Source organism: Trematomus bernacchii, unplaced genomic scaffold, assembly GCF_902827165.1.
Source record: "Trematomus bernacchii unplaced genomic scaffold, fTreBer1.1, whole genome shotgun sequence".
NCBI lineage: Eukaryota > Metazoa > Chordata > Actinopteri > Perciformes > Nototheniidae > Trematomus > Trematomus bernacchii.
Genome location: NW_022987851.1, coordinates 5,732,898 through 5,753,768, shown reverse-complemented (window position 1 = coordinate 5,753,768; position 20,871 = coordinate 5,732,898). Strand labels below are relative to the sequence as shown.

Here is a 20,871-nt window from a genome sequence, read left to right as displayed (position 1 = left end):
ATAAAATCAGAAAAGGTTTAACTATTAAATAATGAGCCAAGAAATTATAATGAGTATTTTTAAGAAGTTTAATCTTCAGCCTTCACCTTTTTCGTTCACTAATTATGTTTTTGTTCCTTTTTTTGTATTGTTATTTAGGACCAATTGTTAATTAAGACCACATGAAATTGTTCTGCTAATTGAAAACACACAACAAAAATGTTTTCATTCATCATTATAATTTAACAAATTAATAATTTTTAGTCAACCAATCCAAACTGAAAAATAAAATGTTTTCATGATGTGCTTAGAAAACATTGCTCAAGTAAACAAACCTATGTTTAAACAAAACCAGTTTCAGAAAACATCAAAAACTCAGTGATTGTTTGGTGTTTGCGCCTGCAGTAAAATACCTGTCAATCAAATTGAAAGTGATGGCAGGTTTCGGGGCCGTGTGTGAGTTTTTCTCTCTTTCGCTTGATCATAGAACATGACTTTAAGGACGAATAACCACAACCGTTTGCAGATACAGTAATTAGTCTGTTAATTATGCTGAGTAAATGGGACAGATTAAATAAGCCATTTCCAAATGACCACTGACCTTTGTAATTATCGTGTTTTATAGGCGAGGAATGAGCAGTTAGTGAAGCGGCTCGCCTGATCAAGACTGTCTCAGTTATTTTTCTGCTCACCATAAATAATGCACTTGCATGCCTCAGGGCATTAAAAGGATGCTTAGACAAAAACACTACACTTGTTGAAATTCATGCAGCTTATTTTCAACCCTTTTGCCCAATTAAAATGGAGAATTAACAATGGGAATACAACATGGCTAGGAAGTGTCATGTTGGGGCACCACTGGCTCTAGCTACAATAAATCATCAGCTCTCATTATACATCTTTCTGGACTGTTGGTGATTGCTATTGTCTGTCATAATGTGAATATAATGCAGTGCATAACAAGTATTGTATAGGCTGAGGGAATGTACCTGCTTCCTTAGACCTAACTCCTCTCGAAGGTGCACTGGGATCTCCGGTCCCAATGGCATTGCTGGCCACCACCCTGAACTCATACTCCACCCATGGGTTGAGCTCCACTGCCATGGCTGACTCCATGTCTCCTGTCACTGGGTCTGGGTCTGCACACAAGAGTGTCACATGTGTATTTATTTAACCAGGACAAGCACCACATCACAGTTCCTGTTCTTCAGTAGAGACATTCCCTGAAAGACTTTACAGCTTTAAGGGTGTCCGAGATTGTTCTGATCCATATTGAGTAAACAGGGTTCGAATCATAGACGTTTAAATACAAAGTCTGCAGCATGGCAATTATTGTTAACAAACAGGCAAGGCAATCAGTCAAACTTAATTTTGTAGTTAGGCCTGATCATTTGAAAGTTATGTGCTATAATGCCAAGGCAGTCTCGTGACCTGAATAACAGGCAGGTTTTTAACTGAAAACGATTACACAAGATGAATATGATGACTTCATATGATTACTTTAAGGTGACATATCATACAAAAACTCACTTTCTTAGTTATTGTTCACATACGTTTGGGAATATGGAATCTCTTCCAACCCAGAAACTGTGAAATATGTCAACAGACTAGTTATTGTTGGTGGGCTGCCTCAGATCAGAAAACATGGTGGGATTCAACGAGCCGTTCAATGTCCCACCTGGTCTCATTAGAATATAATAGAGCTACCAGTGAAATTGGGGGTTTAAAGAGACAGACACATTGGTGAATTACCTTCTGTTCCCTAAAACTGGGGGATAATTCCTACGCCTGTGTGTAAAAGCTGTGAGTTAGCCTTAAAGCCATTTTTTTCATTTGAAATCCAATAAGCTGGAGAACCACCAAAACACAAAAAAACAGTGTCTTAGTTCTTAAAAACTGCAAAGTATTAAAGCTTCCCTACAGACCTACTGTGACTTGGCTTTTTCTTTTTTCACAAGGTGGTGACTACGGTATACACAATTGACTGGAAACCTTGGCATATGATGTTGTTTTGGTGTCTAAATATCAGCTTACTCGCAGCTTTAGAGCACATTATAGTACACCTCATTACATCATAGAGGGAAGCTGATTTCCACCAATTTCCACAGAGGACTTATACAGCTATGTAATTGTAAATCCCATCCTGAGACTGAAAAAAAGTTGATTCATGAATGTACTTTGAACAGAATTACAAGCAGGTAACACAACTAATCTAGTTTCTTCAGGGCTCCCATAATCACGCTTTGTCAATATTGATCCCGGAGCAACAAACAAACATTGACTGAAAGCATATCCGTGTCACAAATGAACCAGAGGTCTCTGTATGCTAAAGCAACATTCATGACGCTGAGGAGCTTACACTCTTATCATCCAAAGCAGCTCACAATGAGACCACTCTGTCAAGCAAGCTGCTCTTCAAACATGAGCTGATAACTCTGTTTGAGAGGAGTGGGAGCGAAAAGCCCAATCCCCCCCTTTATGCTAATCTTAACAACTTCAACACTGACAATACATCACAGAGCCCTAATTGTGCTTTATCAAATTAAATGTAGTTGAACAGACATGATGTGAGAGGAGTGTATACAAAGTATGATTTATATATCTGTGGGGACGAATCATTATCACACCTTAAACTCTGCCATCACACGGCATATTAAGATGGATTACACACAATGCTTAGCAAGCCTTCATCCTTTAACGCTAAGTGATTGTAATTGATAGTTTTTCTCTCAAAGTGACAGAAAAAATAAACACATTTTAGCAGTAAATCTTTAATGAAATAAGTATTATAATCCATGCCTAAAGGGTTCATTTCCCACTCACCACTGAAGAAAATGTACGCACTGACTTTTGATATTGTCTCAAAGAACTTTTGCTAATCTCTACTGAACAACAGCCAAGTTCAACGACAAGACGGCATCTTCTTAAACAGGCATTTGAGAGAAAAGAAACTTCTTTATCACGCATTGGCACAGTGGAGTGTAAGACACTTGATGCAATTTCCCATAAAGCTCAGTATATGAGGGTAAACGGTAAGGTCATTTCATTAAAATCAATTATTAAAACTCCACGTTCAGGTTTTACATGTTATAAATTGAACTATGTTGAACAATCTTAACTTTTGAGGAAGATTTCAGACTGACCATCTGCATCGTATGCCACAGTCAGTATAAAATGCAGATTTCCAGTGGAATTAGAGAATTAGCTTACAGGCTTACTCATTCATTTTTATTCAGCTGATTGACTATTTTGGTAGTTTAATCCTGTAAATGTAAAACAATTATGTTCCAGCTGAATATTTCATAACACTAGATGTAAAAAAAAACAACACACAAAATCATTTTGTTCTCAAATGACTTCTCTGCAGTAACGTTTCTATCCATCTGCATTTCCTTGTGTAAACACATATATTAATGCAGCAAATAGTCGTTTGCTGTTATAGTAATTGTCTGAATATCGATTTGAAAACCTTTAAGATACAAATGTCCCTTGCCACCAGAGATTTACAATTATTTATTTAAAATCCTTGCTTAATCAGGATCCCCGTACATGACTTTACGCCGTATTAAAGCCTTTGTGTATGGCGCCACATTAACCTCACAGATCTAGAGGCTGCAATTTGCTCTTTATTGATTACCTGTTTGGACAGTTTGCCAGCCTAATGAAAATGGGCTGCGGGCCTGTATATTATAGGTGCTGATAGGGCTGTGGTTGTCCAGGCCACGAGTCCAGGACAGGGTGGCCGTGGTGTCGGTGATCTCCTCCACTATCACCACTCCAGGGGGGCCGGGAGGGCCTGGAGGAAAGAGAGTGAGGAGACAGATTAAATTACAGCTTTCAACTGCTACACCACAAATGTTTCAGGATTATCGAGACACAGGGGGATAAAATGATCACTGCTGCTGTTTGAATCAATTCTAAGCCGGTCCATATTGAGATGTATTAATCATGCATTGTTGCCATTAGACATACTAATGGATGCAACCAAGCATTAAGAAGGATGTGCAGCTGTGTGTATATGCCGACAACATTAATTCTCTGCTGTAATCTGTGCACAAACAAACAGCAGACATGAACATACTAAACTGAGGCTGGATTTGTGTCTGACACAGATCTGCCGCCAAGGATTTCATGCCGATTCAGGAATATTGAAGCTTTCTGTTTTGGGGTTTTCGAAGGATGTTTACCAATCCCTCTGAGCATGACTGAGTGTTGGACCTTCATGTGTTTTAATACAGCTGAACATATGTTTACCTCTTCAGAAGTAAATGTAATCTGCAAATGCAGGAAACAACTAAGGACTCAAGGGGGAACAGCTGTAAATGAAAAGGTGGCAGCTGGTGCGCTCAATGAAAAGTAATGTACTGTGTCCCCTAAAAAGTGCCCATTAGAAGGTTGCACTGAAAGGTGCATTTGCATTCCCGGACATTAAGATTCATTTTGTGTCACTATTCAATTCAAATTCAATTAAATTCAAAGGCTTGAATGTCATATGCACGGTAGCTACAATGTAGAAATGGCAATGAAAATCCTTAGTCCCAAGCTCCTCCAACCCTTTAGGTAAAGCAGCCTTTTTTTAGTGTCAAAACAACCATGGTGTATCTCCTGCCCTCTATTAGGAGCTTTATGTTTAATGACATTAATTACAAACAACCAGACATTACACATCAAACCCAGAATACATATATACATATGAATATTTTATGGATAAGATATATTAAATAACTTTTCAAAATAATCATTTAAATAAAAGATATTTCGGGAAAATCTAATCACCAACTCTCACATCACAGTTAATTTAAATCAATATTTATATTACAGAGTCTTATTTAATCATAAGGTGGAGACACTTCAGGTGATTAGGGTAACAGTTTATTCCAATAGATATAACTATGAATTATAAACCCCCCCCCGGTTGATTACTTAAATAGGTTTTCTTGCATCTGAATATGGGCTAAAGCCAGGTTCAAAATTGTTCAATTATGTTAACTAATACAGAGATTAATAGAGGGAATTTGGGGATATTTATGTTTATCAATGTCAAAAGCCATGCATAATATAATGAATTTAATATTATATAAATTATGCTATGAATGATATATGAACAAACCCCTATGGATAATCCTTCAGAATATACTGTAGATGTAATTAAATGTATTTGTTTATGTGTAAAAAATGGTGTTGATGTGAGTCTTACTCATTAGAGAAAACAGCCTTTAAGAGACATTTACATACCCTTCCATACAGGGGAAAAGGGTTAGGAAAAAATTGCCATGACATTTCTCCAGTCGATGACTCACAATATTAGTTTTTGTATTACACGTTTTCTGAAATGCTATGTTTAAAAATGCAACTAAAGCATTATCTTAGGCTGCAGCCACACAAGGACAATAACGGAAACGCACCGAAATCGTTATCAAAAAAGTCTTCCGTCCACACGCAATAGGCACCAGAAACGTGTCCGTCCACACGAGACAGCTCGAACCGCTGGAGACGCTGTAGTACATATGCCGGGCCTGTAAGTGGCGCTGTACTTCTGCCACAAAATACGCCAAAAGCAGCCAAGAAGACTTCTCACGCATGCATGGTTGCCATGGTTGCCCTTCTGTTTATTCTCCGCGCTGGATTTAGCAGCAGAGGTGGGGTTTCGCCAGTCAAGATGTCCGTTAAAGTTTAAATCTTCCGGACAAAATTAGAAAAGTGCCGGTCAAAGGTTTTCTTTGTTATTTATTGAGCTTTAAAACAAATGAATAACAACTCTATATAATAATATAAGAATAATACACGGAGAACGGAGCCTCTCTTTTCCTCCCCCTCTCCTGACAGCCCGTCAGTATCCGTGGTCTCATGCAGCTGGCTGATCCAGTAATGAGTGACCAGACAGTAAAAATAAACATATTTATAACTAGTTTAGGTAGTTTGAGAGGTAATTAAAATAGCTAAGGGTGATGATCTAACTTGAAGTGTGTGTTTTGTTCCGCTCATCGCTCCATCACAGCGGGCGGAGCTGCAGGTTATCATGCAGAGCTGCGTGTCTCCTCTCCTGTCCGATTAGACTTCACTCGCGTTTATGTCCATATCGATAAAATCTAGCTGGAAGCTCCTGCTGGGTGCACTGTCCTGCCAGATACTGGGACCTGGCTCGAAACACTGGGGCTATTGCGTCATCGTTAGCAGGAAATGATCGTTATAGGGCGTAGACACGGAGCCGTTTGGCCCCCCAGAGCATTTCGTCCGCAGATCTACCCACCTTGGGACCCGTTATCGTTATCGTTTTCTGCGTTTCCATGTCGGCCTTGTGTGGCCGAACCGTCTATCTAATAGAGAACTGTAGCAGATGCGACCGTTATCGTCCTCGTGTGGCTGCAGCCTTATTCTTACTTTTGGTCACTTGAGAGTAGACTAATCTGCATATGGAAAAAATAAAGTGTCGTAAAAAAAACACCATAATGTGTGTTTGGATGTTCTCTTTTCACTAGTTTGAAAAAATTATGTAACACGTGTGAAAAAGCATGTGTTGCCCATAGTATCACTGTTTCTGCTAAAGCACAAAACAAAAGAAGACATTAACACATTTCCAGGCCTGACACCTCAAAAGACATGTGTAAACAGTATGTGAGGTCATAGCCTCAAAAGATTACAGAATCTGTGTGCATGATAACTGTTTCATCACATCATCAGCAACAATCAGAAACAGCCACAGAATCTGATCACTAGCCATTTTAGCCATTCATCTGTTTAACAGCGCATACTAAACTTGTTCATGCAGACAGACCGTCTGTCAGCCTTACTCACAGTGACTATAACAAATTAATCAAGATCAGAAGGTTAAAAAGGGGGCAATAACGTGGAAAAAGTGCTGCCCAATTGTCTCCATCAAGAGCAAATGTTTAATATCTGATGTCATTAGAAAACTTCCCAAAGCAGCGGCACAAATTGGAGCCAATTTGCTAGATTCACAGTGTTGTGTCCATTTCCACTGGACTAAGCTTGCCAAGAATAACTCAGTAAGAGAATAAATGTGATTTTCGATTTAGTGGTTCAGTTTAAAGGCAGCAGAGAGTCACTGCCTGCACGAAAGAGTGAACAAAACGTCACATAGTACTGTTCTACCGACACATGACAAGCTCACCTCGCACAAGGAGTTCAGACTCTGTAAACACAGTGTCGGCGCTGGTCTGGGCCCGACACCCATACTTCCCAGCATGCTTCAACAAAATGCTCCTGATCATCAGGTCCACTGTGGAAGACTGCTGCAATCGGAAGGAATAGAATACAAACAAGTTAGGTATTAAGCAAGCCTAAATGTGCTTGACAAAAAGAAGTGTGATGCCTTTACATCTTGTAGAGGCTCATGTGGCTTGAGAGATTCCTGTTTAATTCAGGTGCTCGCTTGCTACATTCTTCAGCTACTCCTATTTTCTCTGTTGAAATGAGAATCGCCTAAGGCAAGGCTGGGAATAATTCAAGGTCTACAGGCAGCTGTTTAGCAGGAAACCTGATTAAAATTACACACCATGCATCAGCCAGGAATCTGTTGTGTAAAGGATTGTCACTGCAAATACTTTCTCTCCAGAGCATTGGTAGTAGCAGAGGACGCACAGGACAGATGTGATTTTAACATCCACTGAAGGAATAGTGACATAAAGAGGACTTCCTGCTCTCTGGTACATTTGTTTTCAACTTCATGTTATGGTTTGTGTGTCCAATAGTTTCTGTATTATGGAGATTGGAAATGTTTCTTTGTACAAATATAAGTGTAAATTACGCTTGTTTAACCCTGTAAGGCCCCCGGTTGTTATTTTACAACATCACTTTAAGCTATCCAAAAAAGTCAGTAAATGTTTTGTTTTTTTAAAGACTACATTTACATAGTCAAAAGGTCCTTTTGTACTGGAAATGTACTTTTAAAAATGATGCATTTTAAAATAAAATAAAAACTCAACATTTTCAGTTTAGCCTACAATAATTGATATGTCCACACTGAAAAAACTGATCAATTACTTTAATTAAATGTATTATGTCAACAGATTTCACAACTGTATTAGGTTAGTTTGAAGGAGTGGTTCTCAAAGTGGGGAGCGCAGAGGCATGACAGGGGGGGGCGCGAGAGACCAGGAGGAAAAATGGTTATTAAAAAATAAATAAATAAAAAAAGATAAAAAAGAATAAAATCATAATTTGAAAAATTATTGATTCGAAAATAATATGATACAGTACAAGTACGTCTGGGTCTCTGTGTTTCATTAAAGCTCTGCTCTGTGTGTGTGTGGAACGAGCCATTTTGTCTGCGTGCGTGAGCGAGAGAGCACCGGTACCGGAGATCGTTGTTGTTAGCTTCTGGTGCTAGCGAGCCACGCTAACGGATATAAGGAGTTTTTTCAACAACAAGGTGGATGAGAGTCCTCTCCTGTCAGACTGAGAGACTCAGTGAGCTAAAGGACTCTCTCAGTGTTTAGATAGTTAAAGTGGACCTATCATGCTACATTTAAATGATATATTGTAGGGCCATACCTATATAAGGTATATTTATACGTTTCTGTTCAGCTGACCACGCCCCCCTGCAGGAGAGGGGAGCGTGCTCTGATCAAGTCAGAAGAGGGGGAGAAAAAGAGATCTCCGTCCTCCGTGTTTTATTATATAGAGTCGTTATTCATTTGTTTTAAAGCTCAATAAATAACAAAGAAGACCTTTGACCGGCACTTTTCTAATTTTGTCCGGAAGATTTAAACTTTAACGGACATCTTGACCGGCGAAAGAAAACCTAACTGAAACTCTGCCGCACGGTCCCCTCGTTCCTTGGAAGAGGCGGAGAGGTGGGTGTTTGTCATCTGCTGACGTACAAGACGTACAAAAGTGCATTTTGCATGATAGGTCCCCTTTAACTTTAGTCTAAGTTATCTCAGTGGGTCTCAAATGTTTTGGTCACCATTAATGTAAACAATTATTTCCGAGGCACACGTTTATATGATCATTATAGTTATAAAAAAATAAGAGAATAAATGAAAAACAGGTATGAAATATTATATGACAGTAAAAAAAGAATAAAGTTTAAAAGGGGAGTGATTTGTAAAATATCCATCAAGAAATAGTAAATCTGTTTACAGTTCTGTTTCAAATGGTTGTTGAGAGATGTATCCATAGATCTCTTCATTTTGCTCTCAAAGTGCACCAGATTGATGCTTTTAACTTCAATATATAAAAATAAATCTTCCCGGGGGAGCATGCCCCACTCCTCACTTATAAAAATAGCACTTTACCCCTGCTTACCTGCTTACACCTATATGCCGTGAGCTGATTATCGAGCCTTCATTGTAACAGTCGCGGGTACACTGTGTATATGCGTGGGGATTGTTGCAGTAGAACATTCCACTGTAGCGACCGGTACATTAATGGGAAACCCTAAATGTTTGAGCACCCTCTATGAAACATCAAGCTACCCCACAGCACCCCCAAAATACATCTCTGGCGCCGCCACTGAGCCTGACTATTTGTGTTGGGGGGGGCCCGACTTTTTTTTTTCTCCAAAGGGGGGGCCTGACAGAAAAAGTTTGAGAACCACTGGTTTAAAGCAATCATATTAAGATTAAATACAATATATTAGGTTTAACTTAATATTATTGCTTTCAACTAAACTAATACAGTAGTGTGACATTTGTTGACATAATAGATTTAATCAAAGTCAACGTTTCTGTTTTTTCAGTGCAGTTAATAATATGGTAAACCAAAGAAAAAGAAAAACTCAAACAATAGAAAGGGTCCAGAAAAAGGAAGAGGTGAAATGGCAAGGTATCAATGAAGCCCTGATATTGGAGGATGTCAAAGGTTAAATGCCTTTTTGTTTGGGAGGATTTATTGTTTTGCTCAGTTGGGAAAATATATGCGACATCTTCCTCAGAGGATCCTTGACCCTGTGTCCTCTGACCTTTTCCTGACGACTGAAGTCAGAGAGAACAACGGAAACAATCACACTCACAGACTTGCAATTCAGGAGGCGCCTGACTATTGTTGGTAGAGTTTGTGAATGGATTCATTAGCATGTTTTACAAAGCCGTGATTTGATTAACAGAAGCATGTGGAAGTTTCAATATTGGCATAATTGTCCTTATTATATTCCTTTCTATTTGTCATTCAAAACCACTTATGAGTGTGTTTGAAGCCGTAATACTTTTCAAAGCAAGTATGAGTCTCTATTGGTGTTTTCATTTTTCCCAAAAAGATACAATTGCAATTCAAGGGCAATATATTTTATTATACATAATTATGTTACTGATCACAAATGCTATTTTTCAACACTTAACCCTCCTGCTGTGTTCGGGTAAAATCAGACCGATTTACTACTTTCATCAATCATAAATATTGTGTTTTACATGTGATTGCTTCAAGGCCCTAAGATATTCTCCACAGTAGGTATATGAACATGTGCAATTGCTGATTAACGGTTGTATCAATTGCAAGCATTTCCAAAGAGTAAAGTTGTGTTATTTGTATGCAGACTGAGGAGACTGGGTTGGATCACCACTTTCATAGAATTTTAGTGGTTTAGTCTTCTTAACACCTATGATGTTCCCAGTCAAAAATGAGGGGTTAACCCTCAAGTATGTTCATCAATCAGATAGTACACACCCACAAATCAACAAAATGTTAATTTTGGAATACATTTTCAGTGTATGTACATTCACTGAAGTTATTCACATAAACCAGTAGTCTGAGACATTGTTGACAGCTTAAAGGGGTGTTAAATACAATTTGGTGATGATTAATGGTTTTTGTGTTAATGTAATAGCAGTTAAAACAGACCGGTCAAATTTGACCGCGAACACCAGAGTACGGGGGGAGAAATGAACACAACAGGAGGGTTATCAGATGAACAAAAAAAGACAGATAGACATGTACAGTACATAGATAGATACATAACCAATATAATACATTTACTCATAGTCTTACTTTTGCTCTTACTCGTGCTCTTACTGTTTGGATGTATTCGAAGTGGTTACCGTCCTGTTGAAAGTTGATGGGCCTCTGGTTGAAGAACCACTGGAAAGCCACATCCAGCGAGGTGTCATGGGCGGCCTTGCAGCTCAGCACCACGCTCTCCCCCACAGTCACTTCCACTCGGATCGGGCTAAGCTCCACACGCATGGCCTCTGGAAGCACAAAGCTGCTACACTGTCACCTCAGGCTAACCAGAAGCTATAGCGCCAAGCAGCTGCGTTTCACTGTGACATCACCGCCAGAGCAGTCACGATTGGGCCAACCACAGCTTGAGCGTCACCTTTGTCAAACAAATATCCTGCTTGGCTTTGATCTAGACGTGTGGTGTGCAGTGCATCTATGAGACTCAGGCCTTTACGCTGTAAAAGTGTGTCCTTGTAATATGATTCTTGAATGTGAGAAGCCCTGGTTCACGGTTGAGCAAGCACAATACATTTCCTGGCACCCGAGCAAAGGTAAGGGGGGGGAAATGACATTGGGGACTGTTTACTGGTGGCTGACTTGTGCTAATTTGGCAGAAAATAAAGGCCCCCAGGGCATCACTTACCTTTTACCCACAATACGGCAGTCATCTCCGCCGAGCCCAGCTCATTCTCGGCCCGGCACACATAGTTCCCCTCATCTGCTCGGCTGGAGTTAACAATTCTCAGAGTATTGTTCCGTAGCAACATAATCCTGTGAGAAAGGACACACAAATCAATACTGGTATGACAAACAAATTCAGGCATGATGAGTTGTTCGACACGTTTAGGCATGAGGTTTTATGCTTGTGGTCGTGTTGGGTTACAGGAATAGAAATATTTACTTGGGATGAGATCAAATAATCTGCTCAGACATCCTTGAAATGATCATCCACTAGAGATTGCAGTGGAAAATATAAAACAAAATATTGTTTACAGCTAGCGAATTATTATCACTGAATTGAAGGACAGAAAAAGCAAGCAAAAAGTTTGTGTAAATAAACACTTAGAGGACTGAGGGATGTGTGAAGGATGTGAAGTGATTGTATGTAACCTTCAACAAGAGAGACGGAAATAAACCCTTTCCACTCAGAATCAATCAACCATTGGAATATGTTAATGAATCTGATTTGCAGATACCACAAAGTAGCCCTATCTTGAACATGATAAAACACTGATTCTACTAAAGATACATATAAAGGTAATGGGGACACATGTTCAGAAAAAGAAAGGGACACTAAAGCAATGTTTGGAACAAAGAAACTCAGTATTCTTCTGACTTTCAATTTTCTATGATGCACTATATCTGATCGTATGCCTTTGAAAGAGCACAATGGGCTTCTATTAGAGTAATTACAGTATCATTTAAAATCCATTAAAGGACAGTTTCAGAGCATAATTTGTGGAGAGCACTACACAAGTTGAAATGAAATAGATGTTTTGATTATTTGTCCCTCTGCATTCAAATTTCTATACATTTATTATTTGTTCCGCATTTATCACACACTGTTTATGAACCCACCCGACAGACCATAAGTATTCCTGCATTCAGTGCATCTAAAGCTGTCAAACCCAGAAGTGGATATCATTGAGATTCCCCCCCAGGGAAAAAACAAGTGTAATAGAGAGAAAACACAACACCACACCTGCATTCATAAGTAGCCTCTTATGCAACTTAAGGACAAAAGCAACGCTGTATAAACATGTCGCTCAGACTTGTAAATAACATATGGTGGCTTTAGAGGAAAAGCATACATATATATGTATAGTGAAGTGAAGTGTCTTGTGCAAGCACTTTTTATTATTGTGGTACGTATGTATTTCACATTTAAATGATGCCTTCCATACCGAGGTGGTAATGCATATTTGAAAAAGTATTTGTTTTTAATAGCATATCGATTTTATTCAAAAGCAAACAGTCAAAATGATGGAGCTGTTATGAAGTCTTTTTATTCGACTTCATATTGTTTGGCATTTATATTTACTGCAGTAAGCCGTTTCCTCATGGACAAGGTGATTGAAATTGGCACAGAGAAACTCACAAAGGCGTAGCAACATCTCGCCACACATGCAGACAATTCAGAAGCAATCTGCAGCCAGGAGACATTTTTCAAATTGAGAAGGTAATTCACATTCAACAAGGACACCGAGGCAGAAAGGACACGAAGGGACTGTTGGGCATACAGAATATGCAAATACATTCAACCTTAGGATATTTCAAGGAAACATCAGAAGATCACACCATGATGGGGCGGGTTTCTGATATTTTTCACATAAAAAAAATCAGCAGCACATTTTTAAACAACTTCTCAGTGTTTATACAAATGGCCAAATCATGCACTGTCTGACTGTTAAACAAAGAGTCCGTGGGTTTTGACTGAGTCTGCCACATTCTCTCAAACTAATGGGATTAATACTTTCTGTTTAAGAGACAAAAGCCCTGAACATTAGCGGAAATCCATGTTAATTACAAACCTTCATTAAGTCAGCACAGCTGTCAATGCCAGATAAACGTGAAGCTGTTTCGATTCCTCCCCCGCTCTTCTAAGAACAGAACGTCTCTCCATCCATAAACTCTTTACTTTATTATGGGTAGTGGCAGAAAATCCTTGCAGGAGTCACCCTGGCCAAGACCTAAGAAGGTTGTTCGTTTCACCTTTTTCAGATACAAATCACCCTTTCACAAGGTTGATCTCCAGATGAGCGTTGACCCCTTAACCATTGTGTGATGCAGTTCATTAATGCACTGTACAGAATCACCTTTAAGATGTGTCAAACATTCTATTCTACTAATGGATGGCATTAATTTGGCCTCCAGTGAGACTGTAAGGAATCTTGGTGTTATATTTGATCAGAATTTATCCTTTAACGCCCACATAAAATCAATCTCAAGGACTGCCTTCTTTCATCTTCGTAACATTGCAAAAATCAGGCATATCTTGCCTCAAAATGATGCAGAGAAACTAGTTCATGCATCAAGGCTGGATTATTGTAACTCTTTATTATCAGGGTGTACCAAGAAGTCAGTTAAGTTGCTTCAGCTAATTCAAAATTGTACTAACCAGAGTTAGGAAAAGGGACCACATTACTCCTGTTCTGGCTGCCTTACACTGGCTCCCTATAGAACACAGGATAGAATTTAAAATTCTTCTTTTCGCCTACAAAGCCCTTAATGGGCAGGCGCCATCTTACCTTAAATAACTCATTATACCCTACTGTCCTACTAGGGCATTGCGTTCCAATAATGCAGGGTTGTTGGTTGTTCCTAGAGTCTCTAAAAGTACAATGGGAGCCAGAGCCTTTTCTTATCGAGCTCCACTTTTGTGGATTCAGCTTCCAGTTTGTGTTCGGGCGGCAGACACCCTATCCGTTTTCAAGAGTGCGCTTAAGACCTTCCTTTTTGATAAAGCTTATAGTTAGGGCTGATTATATTCAGCCCCTAGTTTTGCTGCTATAGGCTTAGACTGTCGGGGGACACCTTACTTCTTCCTTCTCTCTGTCTGTACCTGTGTACTCTCATGTTCCGAATAACCCAGCTTCCCCAAATTTCTTTTCGGTGTCTATCTACGCTGGGATCCTGAGTCGTGGCTAATCCTGTTGCTGCGGTCCTGAGTCCTGGATCCTCTATCCTGAGTCCTGATCTGAGTCCTGGATTTTGAGTCGTGGCTGAACCTGTCACTGTGGTCCTGCCTGACTTTCATCATACTACTTCCATGATGGCTCCCACAGGATTGTTGACATCCTTGTGCATTCATCTTCTTATTATAGACACATGCATTTCCAAACAATTGGACTACCTATGTTGTAAATGTATTATCTTTTCGATTTACACACGGCATCTATTGCACGTCTGTCCGTTCTGGGAGAGGGATCCATCCTCTGTTGCTCTCCCTGAGGTTTCTCCCATGTTCCCCTTTAAACTGTGGGGGTTTTTTTTGGAAGTTTTTCCTTGTACGATGTGAGGGTCTAAGGACAGAGGGTGTCGTATTGTCATACTGATATTCTGTACAAACTGTGAAGTCCACTGAGACAAATGTAACATTTGTGATATTGGGCTATATAAATAAACATTGATTGATTGATTGATATTCTGGTATAAAAGTAACACAGCCGCGATGACATTTCGTACACATTTCGAGGAAACTAGACCACATACGGCTTGTATACAATGCCAGCACCTAATAGTGAATGATGAATTACTCTGAGGGGAAGAAATTAACTACTTTGCCAATAACGTCCGTGAACAATTTTCTGCTCTCTAAGACACCACTTTATCAGAAGTCAGATGAAAACAAGATCAAGGTGTTTTTCGGACAGGTATGACTCTCCCCGCGGTGCACGCCAAAACCACTGAAAAATAGATTTGCCAGAGTTTGAAAAATACCTCAAAGGCATTTTATCAGATCAAGACAAGCCAGGGTCATTAATCACCATTTAGGGGCAACACACTCACAGACTCATCCACATCCATCAGTTTCACTGTAGCCAGGTTTTTTATAGAGAACAGACACCCACAATCAGTGATGAGGACCACTTTTCTTTAATGGAAGATTAAGTTGCACCAACCGTTGAAATTACCAACTACTCCTTTTTTCAATTTGGCCTGAAGTTAAGTCGCTGGCTCTTTGAAGGACACTCACAGATCTGATTATCAACTGGCTTTTTGCTGCGAGACTGTGGAACAGACAGCTGAATCTTCTCTCCCTCAGAACTCGGGACGCTCAGCAGTGACTGAGTATTTCAGTGGTGTCGCTCAGTTTGATTGATGGACCCTCGCCCCGCTAAGCCCCCTCTAGGAGCGACGGAGAGATGTTTCTCATAAAAGATGATGCATCAAACTGCGTGTGAATTCCAAATGCAATTGTACGGTCTAAATTGTCAGCATCCATGAGAAGGAGGGGGGGCTGTGGATGTGTCTCCAGAGCTTTCCTGTACCTAAGGTGTTTTATTCTAGTAGTGACACTTCATTTTGGTTACAGTAATGAAACTGTGATGTGTTACAACAAGACATGTATGCAATTCCTGAGGGGCGAGAGCCGTAATGATAACACTTGAAGTTACGCAGTGGAACTATGATGAAAAACTATTTTTTGGGAGAGACAAACTTTTCATGACTTCATACATATTTTACAGGGCAATTAACTTTCTCATATAACGTTCTTTTCTCTAAACTGTGCAGAAGAACAAAAAAAAGGAAACTATTTAAAACAGAGCTCTGGTTAATATATATGACACAGCCTATCCCGATGAATTTATTTGTAGGGTGTCTTCACATAGAATATTGCTATTTTGAATGCCCATAAAAAGCATTAAGCAGATCATTACTATAGAGATATTACATGGAGGGACATTTTCTAGTTTTTATTTAATTTTTTAAGATCACAAAACATTGCCAGTACAGAGGCTTGGATGTAATGATGTGTTGTGCATTTATAAAGATTGTATCACGAAATATATCTGGTTATATTAACCACAGCAGACAGTGTTACAAGTGAATGACACATGTCAGATATTAAAGTTCAGCCATAAATTGGCATTCATATTGATCTGTTGGAGCTATACATGTTGCTTTAATAAAAACAACACTATTTTTTAATATGCAGTATGTTACCATGAACTCAGTATGTATTGTTTTTAACATTTTGAGCTGTAAATTAAGGTTGAGCTATGGTTTGGTTTGAGGTCATACGTCTGTGGACTCTGTGCTGAGGTAAACAGAACACTGGCTCCAGGGTTTCTGCAGGTTTCAAGTTCATTTTAAGACCTTTTCAAGACCATAATGAACTCGTTTATATTTTATTACTATATTTAACCATTCATACTGGCAGAGGCATAAAGGAAAATGAGTTGCCACCTAATGAAACTAAGCCTAACAGTTACGGTGCAGTATGAAGTTCAAACATTTATTGACATGTAGCAATCTAAGTTTCAATCTGGCCAAATCTAATTTCTAAAGCACAAAGCAGTCACCATGGAGATTGTGAAACGCTTCATGTGTTCGAGTAAATTATGAGCAGGGTGCAGAACCTTTATTCATGGTGGGAAATTATCCATTGTGGGTCAGTTCTCCGGCAGAGCAAAAAATTAATTCTGACAACCCTCTCTTTATTATTTAAAGTAAACACAACGGTGTTGGATTCTTTTTTAAGAACTATCAAATTGTATGAGAGAACATTTTAGAACGTTTTAGGCTTCAATTTCAGACCATTTGATTTAATTTTCAAGGACTTGCAGAAACCCTTGGTATCCCCTGCCAGCTTTGCTGTTTAAATGGAGAATTGTTCCTACATGGATCAATAGCACAATGCATTTTTATTAGATCATATAAAAAAGAATTATAGTGAACACACACACACAGCTACTACAGTGTCACACAATGCTTCTTAAGAGTTGCTGTACCTTCTGCTTTGCTGTATCCTCCGGTCTCCTCTCTTCCATGTTATCCGTGGTTTGGGCGATGCTTTGGGTTTACATTCTAGTAATATATCTTTTCCAAGTGTAGCAATGACCCGCACAGGATTATGGACAAAGACAGGAGCCGATGCTGTGAAAGACAGACACAAAAAATGTGTTGTTTACATTTAAAGAGAAAGACAGAAAATAATAAAGTCATATCAGCCCACACACTTCTATACTATTTATGAGATGTATTATTTCCAAGTTTGGCTCTTGTCATAACAAGCATGGTTAATGAAATGTTTTAATAAGTTAAGATACAGTATGATGATAGGAATTATGTTCAGTAATTTCATGTATGTATTTGTTTTAAATCTATCTAGCGTTGTTGACAACCAGTAAATGCGCTATATAAATTATGTATTTTTATATTATTTAAAAGAAATTAAATTCTAAGACAAGCTGCTTTGTAAAAATGTGAGAAGCTATTTTCAGCACAGTGCTAATTGGACTGTATGATCGTGCTCAACGGAAAACAAACAATGGCAAGTAACACCTGAACACAACCTGAATAACTTCAGTTTCTGTGAGTTTGTCTTCAATATAGTTTTAATTAATTGCGAGGCTGCTAAAATATAATATATGTTTCAACATACTTGTCGCACCTCTTCAACTATGGCATTTAAAAGTAATTATTTCAAAAATGCTAGAGGGTTTTAACTGACACATCATGACTCATGCAGCTGCTTGATCAAAATGCTAATTTGTTTTAAAGTAATAACCCGATTTTCAATGTGAATAATTACAAAGCATGCTTTTATACAAACAATGGCTAAACATGCTTTCAATATACTGTATAATGTGGTATACTTGGCCTTATCTCCGTGCTAATTCAGTACCCATTACAAATCTATTGTGCCGCCAAATTACTAAAAAGCTGTCATAATGTTAATGATGACATGCTGTGATGATTTGTACTGCTTTATGTTTTTAACCCATATTTAACCAGGCCACTTGAGTGAATAATAAATACATATTTATTTATTTTAATATTTACAGCTAGCTCGAGAGAATAAATTAGGCACTAATGGTCTAAATAAGGCTTCAGGCACTTAAGTCGATGTGGTAGTGGTATACAGCTGTATTACACATCAAGGCCATTCACAGGCTGCGAGGCTTTGTCAACTGTGATTATTCTAATCCCGAATGATGCTTTAAAGGTGACATTATTTGCAATGACAATTCAATCCCATGTGTAGCTACAGGCTGACCCTGCTCCCTGAAACATTTGTGTCTTTGAGGCTGAGTAGTTGCCTGAGTGGCAGAGGTCCCTCTAGACACGGAGAGCAGCAGAAAACAGAGCAGTTGCTGTGAGTATTTGTTTTAATCAAAATAAGAGCAGGCCTGCAGCTGGTGGCAGCAGTGCCCTTATTGCTTCACCCGCCACCCTCCCAGAAGAGCTGGATCTGGGACACGATCACAGGCATGAGGGCAGCCGCTGCCCCCGCCTGGCCTCCAGTGATCGCTCATCTGCAGGCTGGTATTAGCCATGTAATCTGTCCTGATAGTGTTTGCTTGTGGACATCTCCGCAGAGCACAGGTCACTTGGAAGACATGCCTGGGGGGCATAGTTATGAAAACATTCATCACCAGCTACCAAATACCATCATTGTGACAGTGATTCAAAGGAAGGCAAAAGCACTTCCTCGTCAGGTCAAATAAAACGTAATAAAAATCCAAACTTCTCACTCGTGTAGATCACACCGAGAAGACTTAAAAGTGGCTGTTTTAAAATGAATCCAATCTAATGTTTTAAGAGACAAACAATTTATAGATTTTTCACACAAAAAAAAACTTTGTCCATTTGCAATAAGATTTTCAAAATGCCAAAACTTCCCCTTCAAAAAAGGGCATGCCACACATACAGTAAATCAAACTGTCCCTCTGGGAAATATGAAAGGGGAATGGGTGTCACCAGACGTATCCCGGTATAGAAGATGACAGGGAGAAAATAGTGCATCAGCACAGAACATTGGACAGTCGGTTATGTTTTCAGCCTGGAGCCATACATGTGCGTCTAAAGAGCACAGTTCCCTTGGCTTTTAGTGTCCTAACATTTTCAAGTACATGTGACTCCTGTTCTGCTGTTTAAAATACAAATATTTATTAGGGATGGGCAAAATTATTATCGCATATTAACGCATTAATTAATTAACGGCTACAATTATTTTATTGCACATTAACAGTTTTTTAAATTATTATTTTGAAAGTCTGCTGCTCACTGGCTATGAATACACATACATACAAACCATGGGTTACAGGGTGAACATGTTGATCAGTATTGGCTTAGGATGGGTGTCATCACACATCTCAACCAATGAGAGCATTTTGGGTGGGCCTAAAATTGCTGGCCAGAGAAATGGAGAAAGAAACCAAACTCTTACATGGACAATTTAGATATCTTCCAGAGATGATAGAACCAAAGTGATTTGTAACCACTGCAAAGAAGAGTTGTCCTATCACTGGACTCTGAGGGTAACTTGTTTTATAACAAACAACATAATACGTTAATGCCCTGGCAGTGGAAAATAGCTTTGGTTTTATATTTGATGTGATACATTAATTCATGTTTTAGTTGAGATTTACAAGACATTGTTTAACTGCTACTGTGTAAAGGGAATACTGCTGTTAAAAGCACCTATTTGTTCAAAGTGTTTGCAAACCAAATGATATTGCACTTTTGTTCATATACTGTATAGCAGTACTTAAAATAAAAGTGTGGCATACACGACTTTTGAATTAATTATAGAATGTTGCGCATAACAATGCGATTAATCGCAGAAAGTCATGCGATTAATTGTGATTCAAAAGGTTACTCTTTGCCCAGCACCTATATATTATTTTCTTTGTATTTCTTTGTTGAACGAATAAAATACATGAATCTCCAGATTTTAGCTTTAAGCTTTCCCATCTGCAGTCCCTCGGCAATTTCACACATAACAATCAACAAACCCTAAAAACATTACTTAGTGTCCATCACACTAACAGTTATAAAACAGATGAAAGTAGCAAATAGCAAACACTGGCTAATAACTACCTATTAAAAGTCATGCCTAAAGTAGAGGTTTGTTTTTTCTAAGTAATTGTGATGGAGGCTGTGCTTTGATGACAAACGATAAAGCGGAGATAAGACTCTAATGGAGTCATTAAACTCCATCAAAGAATCCATTGATGTCTCTCCTCGAGTGTTTGCTCCCATTAGTATAAATCTATATCTACAAGTCCTTGCTTTTCGTTCGACTCAGATATAACCAAGAACTGTTCCAGACTCTCCTCAACTTGATACGTGCAGGCACCTCATTGAATATAACCATGAGAGTCCTTCTTTTATTCATGCCGTCCCCTGTCTGGGTTAAATCAGGGACCATTGATTGGCAATCAGCACATCTCACAGTTCAGCGTTCCACACTTGCATTTCAATCTCCCTCACCTATCATCCGGCACCTTATTCAGATGCCAATACTCAGTCTGCAGTTCTTAT

General features: G+C 38.9%; 1 protein-coding gene across 1 annotated transcript in view; it reads right to left on the bottom strand.

Moving 5' to 3' along the window:
• The window catches only part of cntn5 (contactin 5), a 79,184-nt gene that overhangs the window by 11,531 nt on the left and 46,782 nt on the right, over positions 1-20,871 (bottom strand). Inside the window, exons 10-15 of the mRNA XM_034112951.1 lie at positions 17,334-17,478; positions 11,522-11,649; positions 10,951-11,126; positions 7,112-7,232; positions 3,617-3,775; positions 969-1,118 (exon numbers count right to left, since the gene is read on the bottom strand). Coding sequence (XP_033968842.1) covers positions 969-1,118; positions 3,617-3,775; positions 7,112-7,232; positions 10,951-11,126; positions 11,522-11,649; positions 17,334-17,478 — 879 coding nt within the window. The remainder of the gene's footprint in view (positions 1-968; positions 1,119-3,616; positions 3,776-7,111; positions 7,233-10,950; positions 11,127-11,521; positions 11,650-17,333; positions 17,479-20,871) is intronic.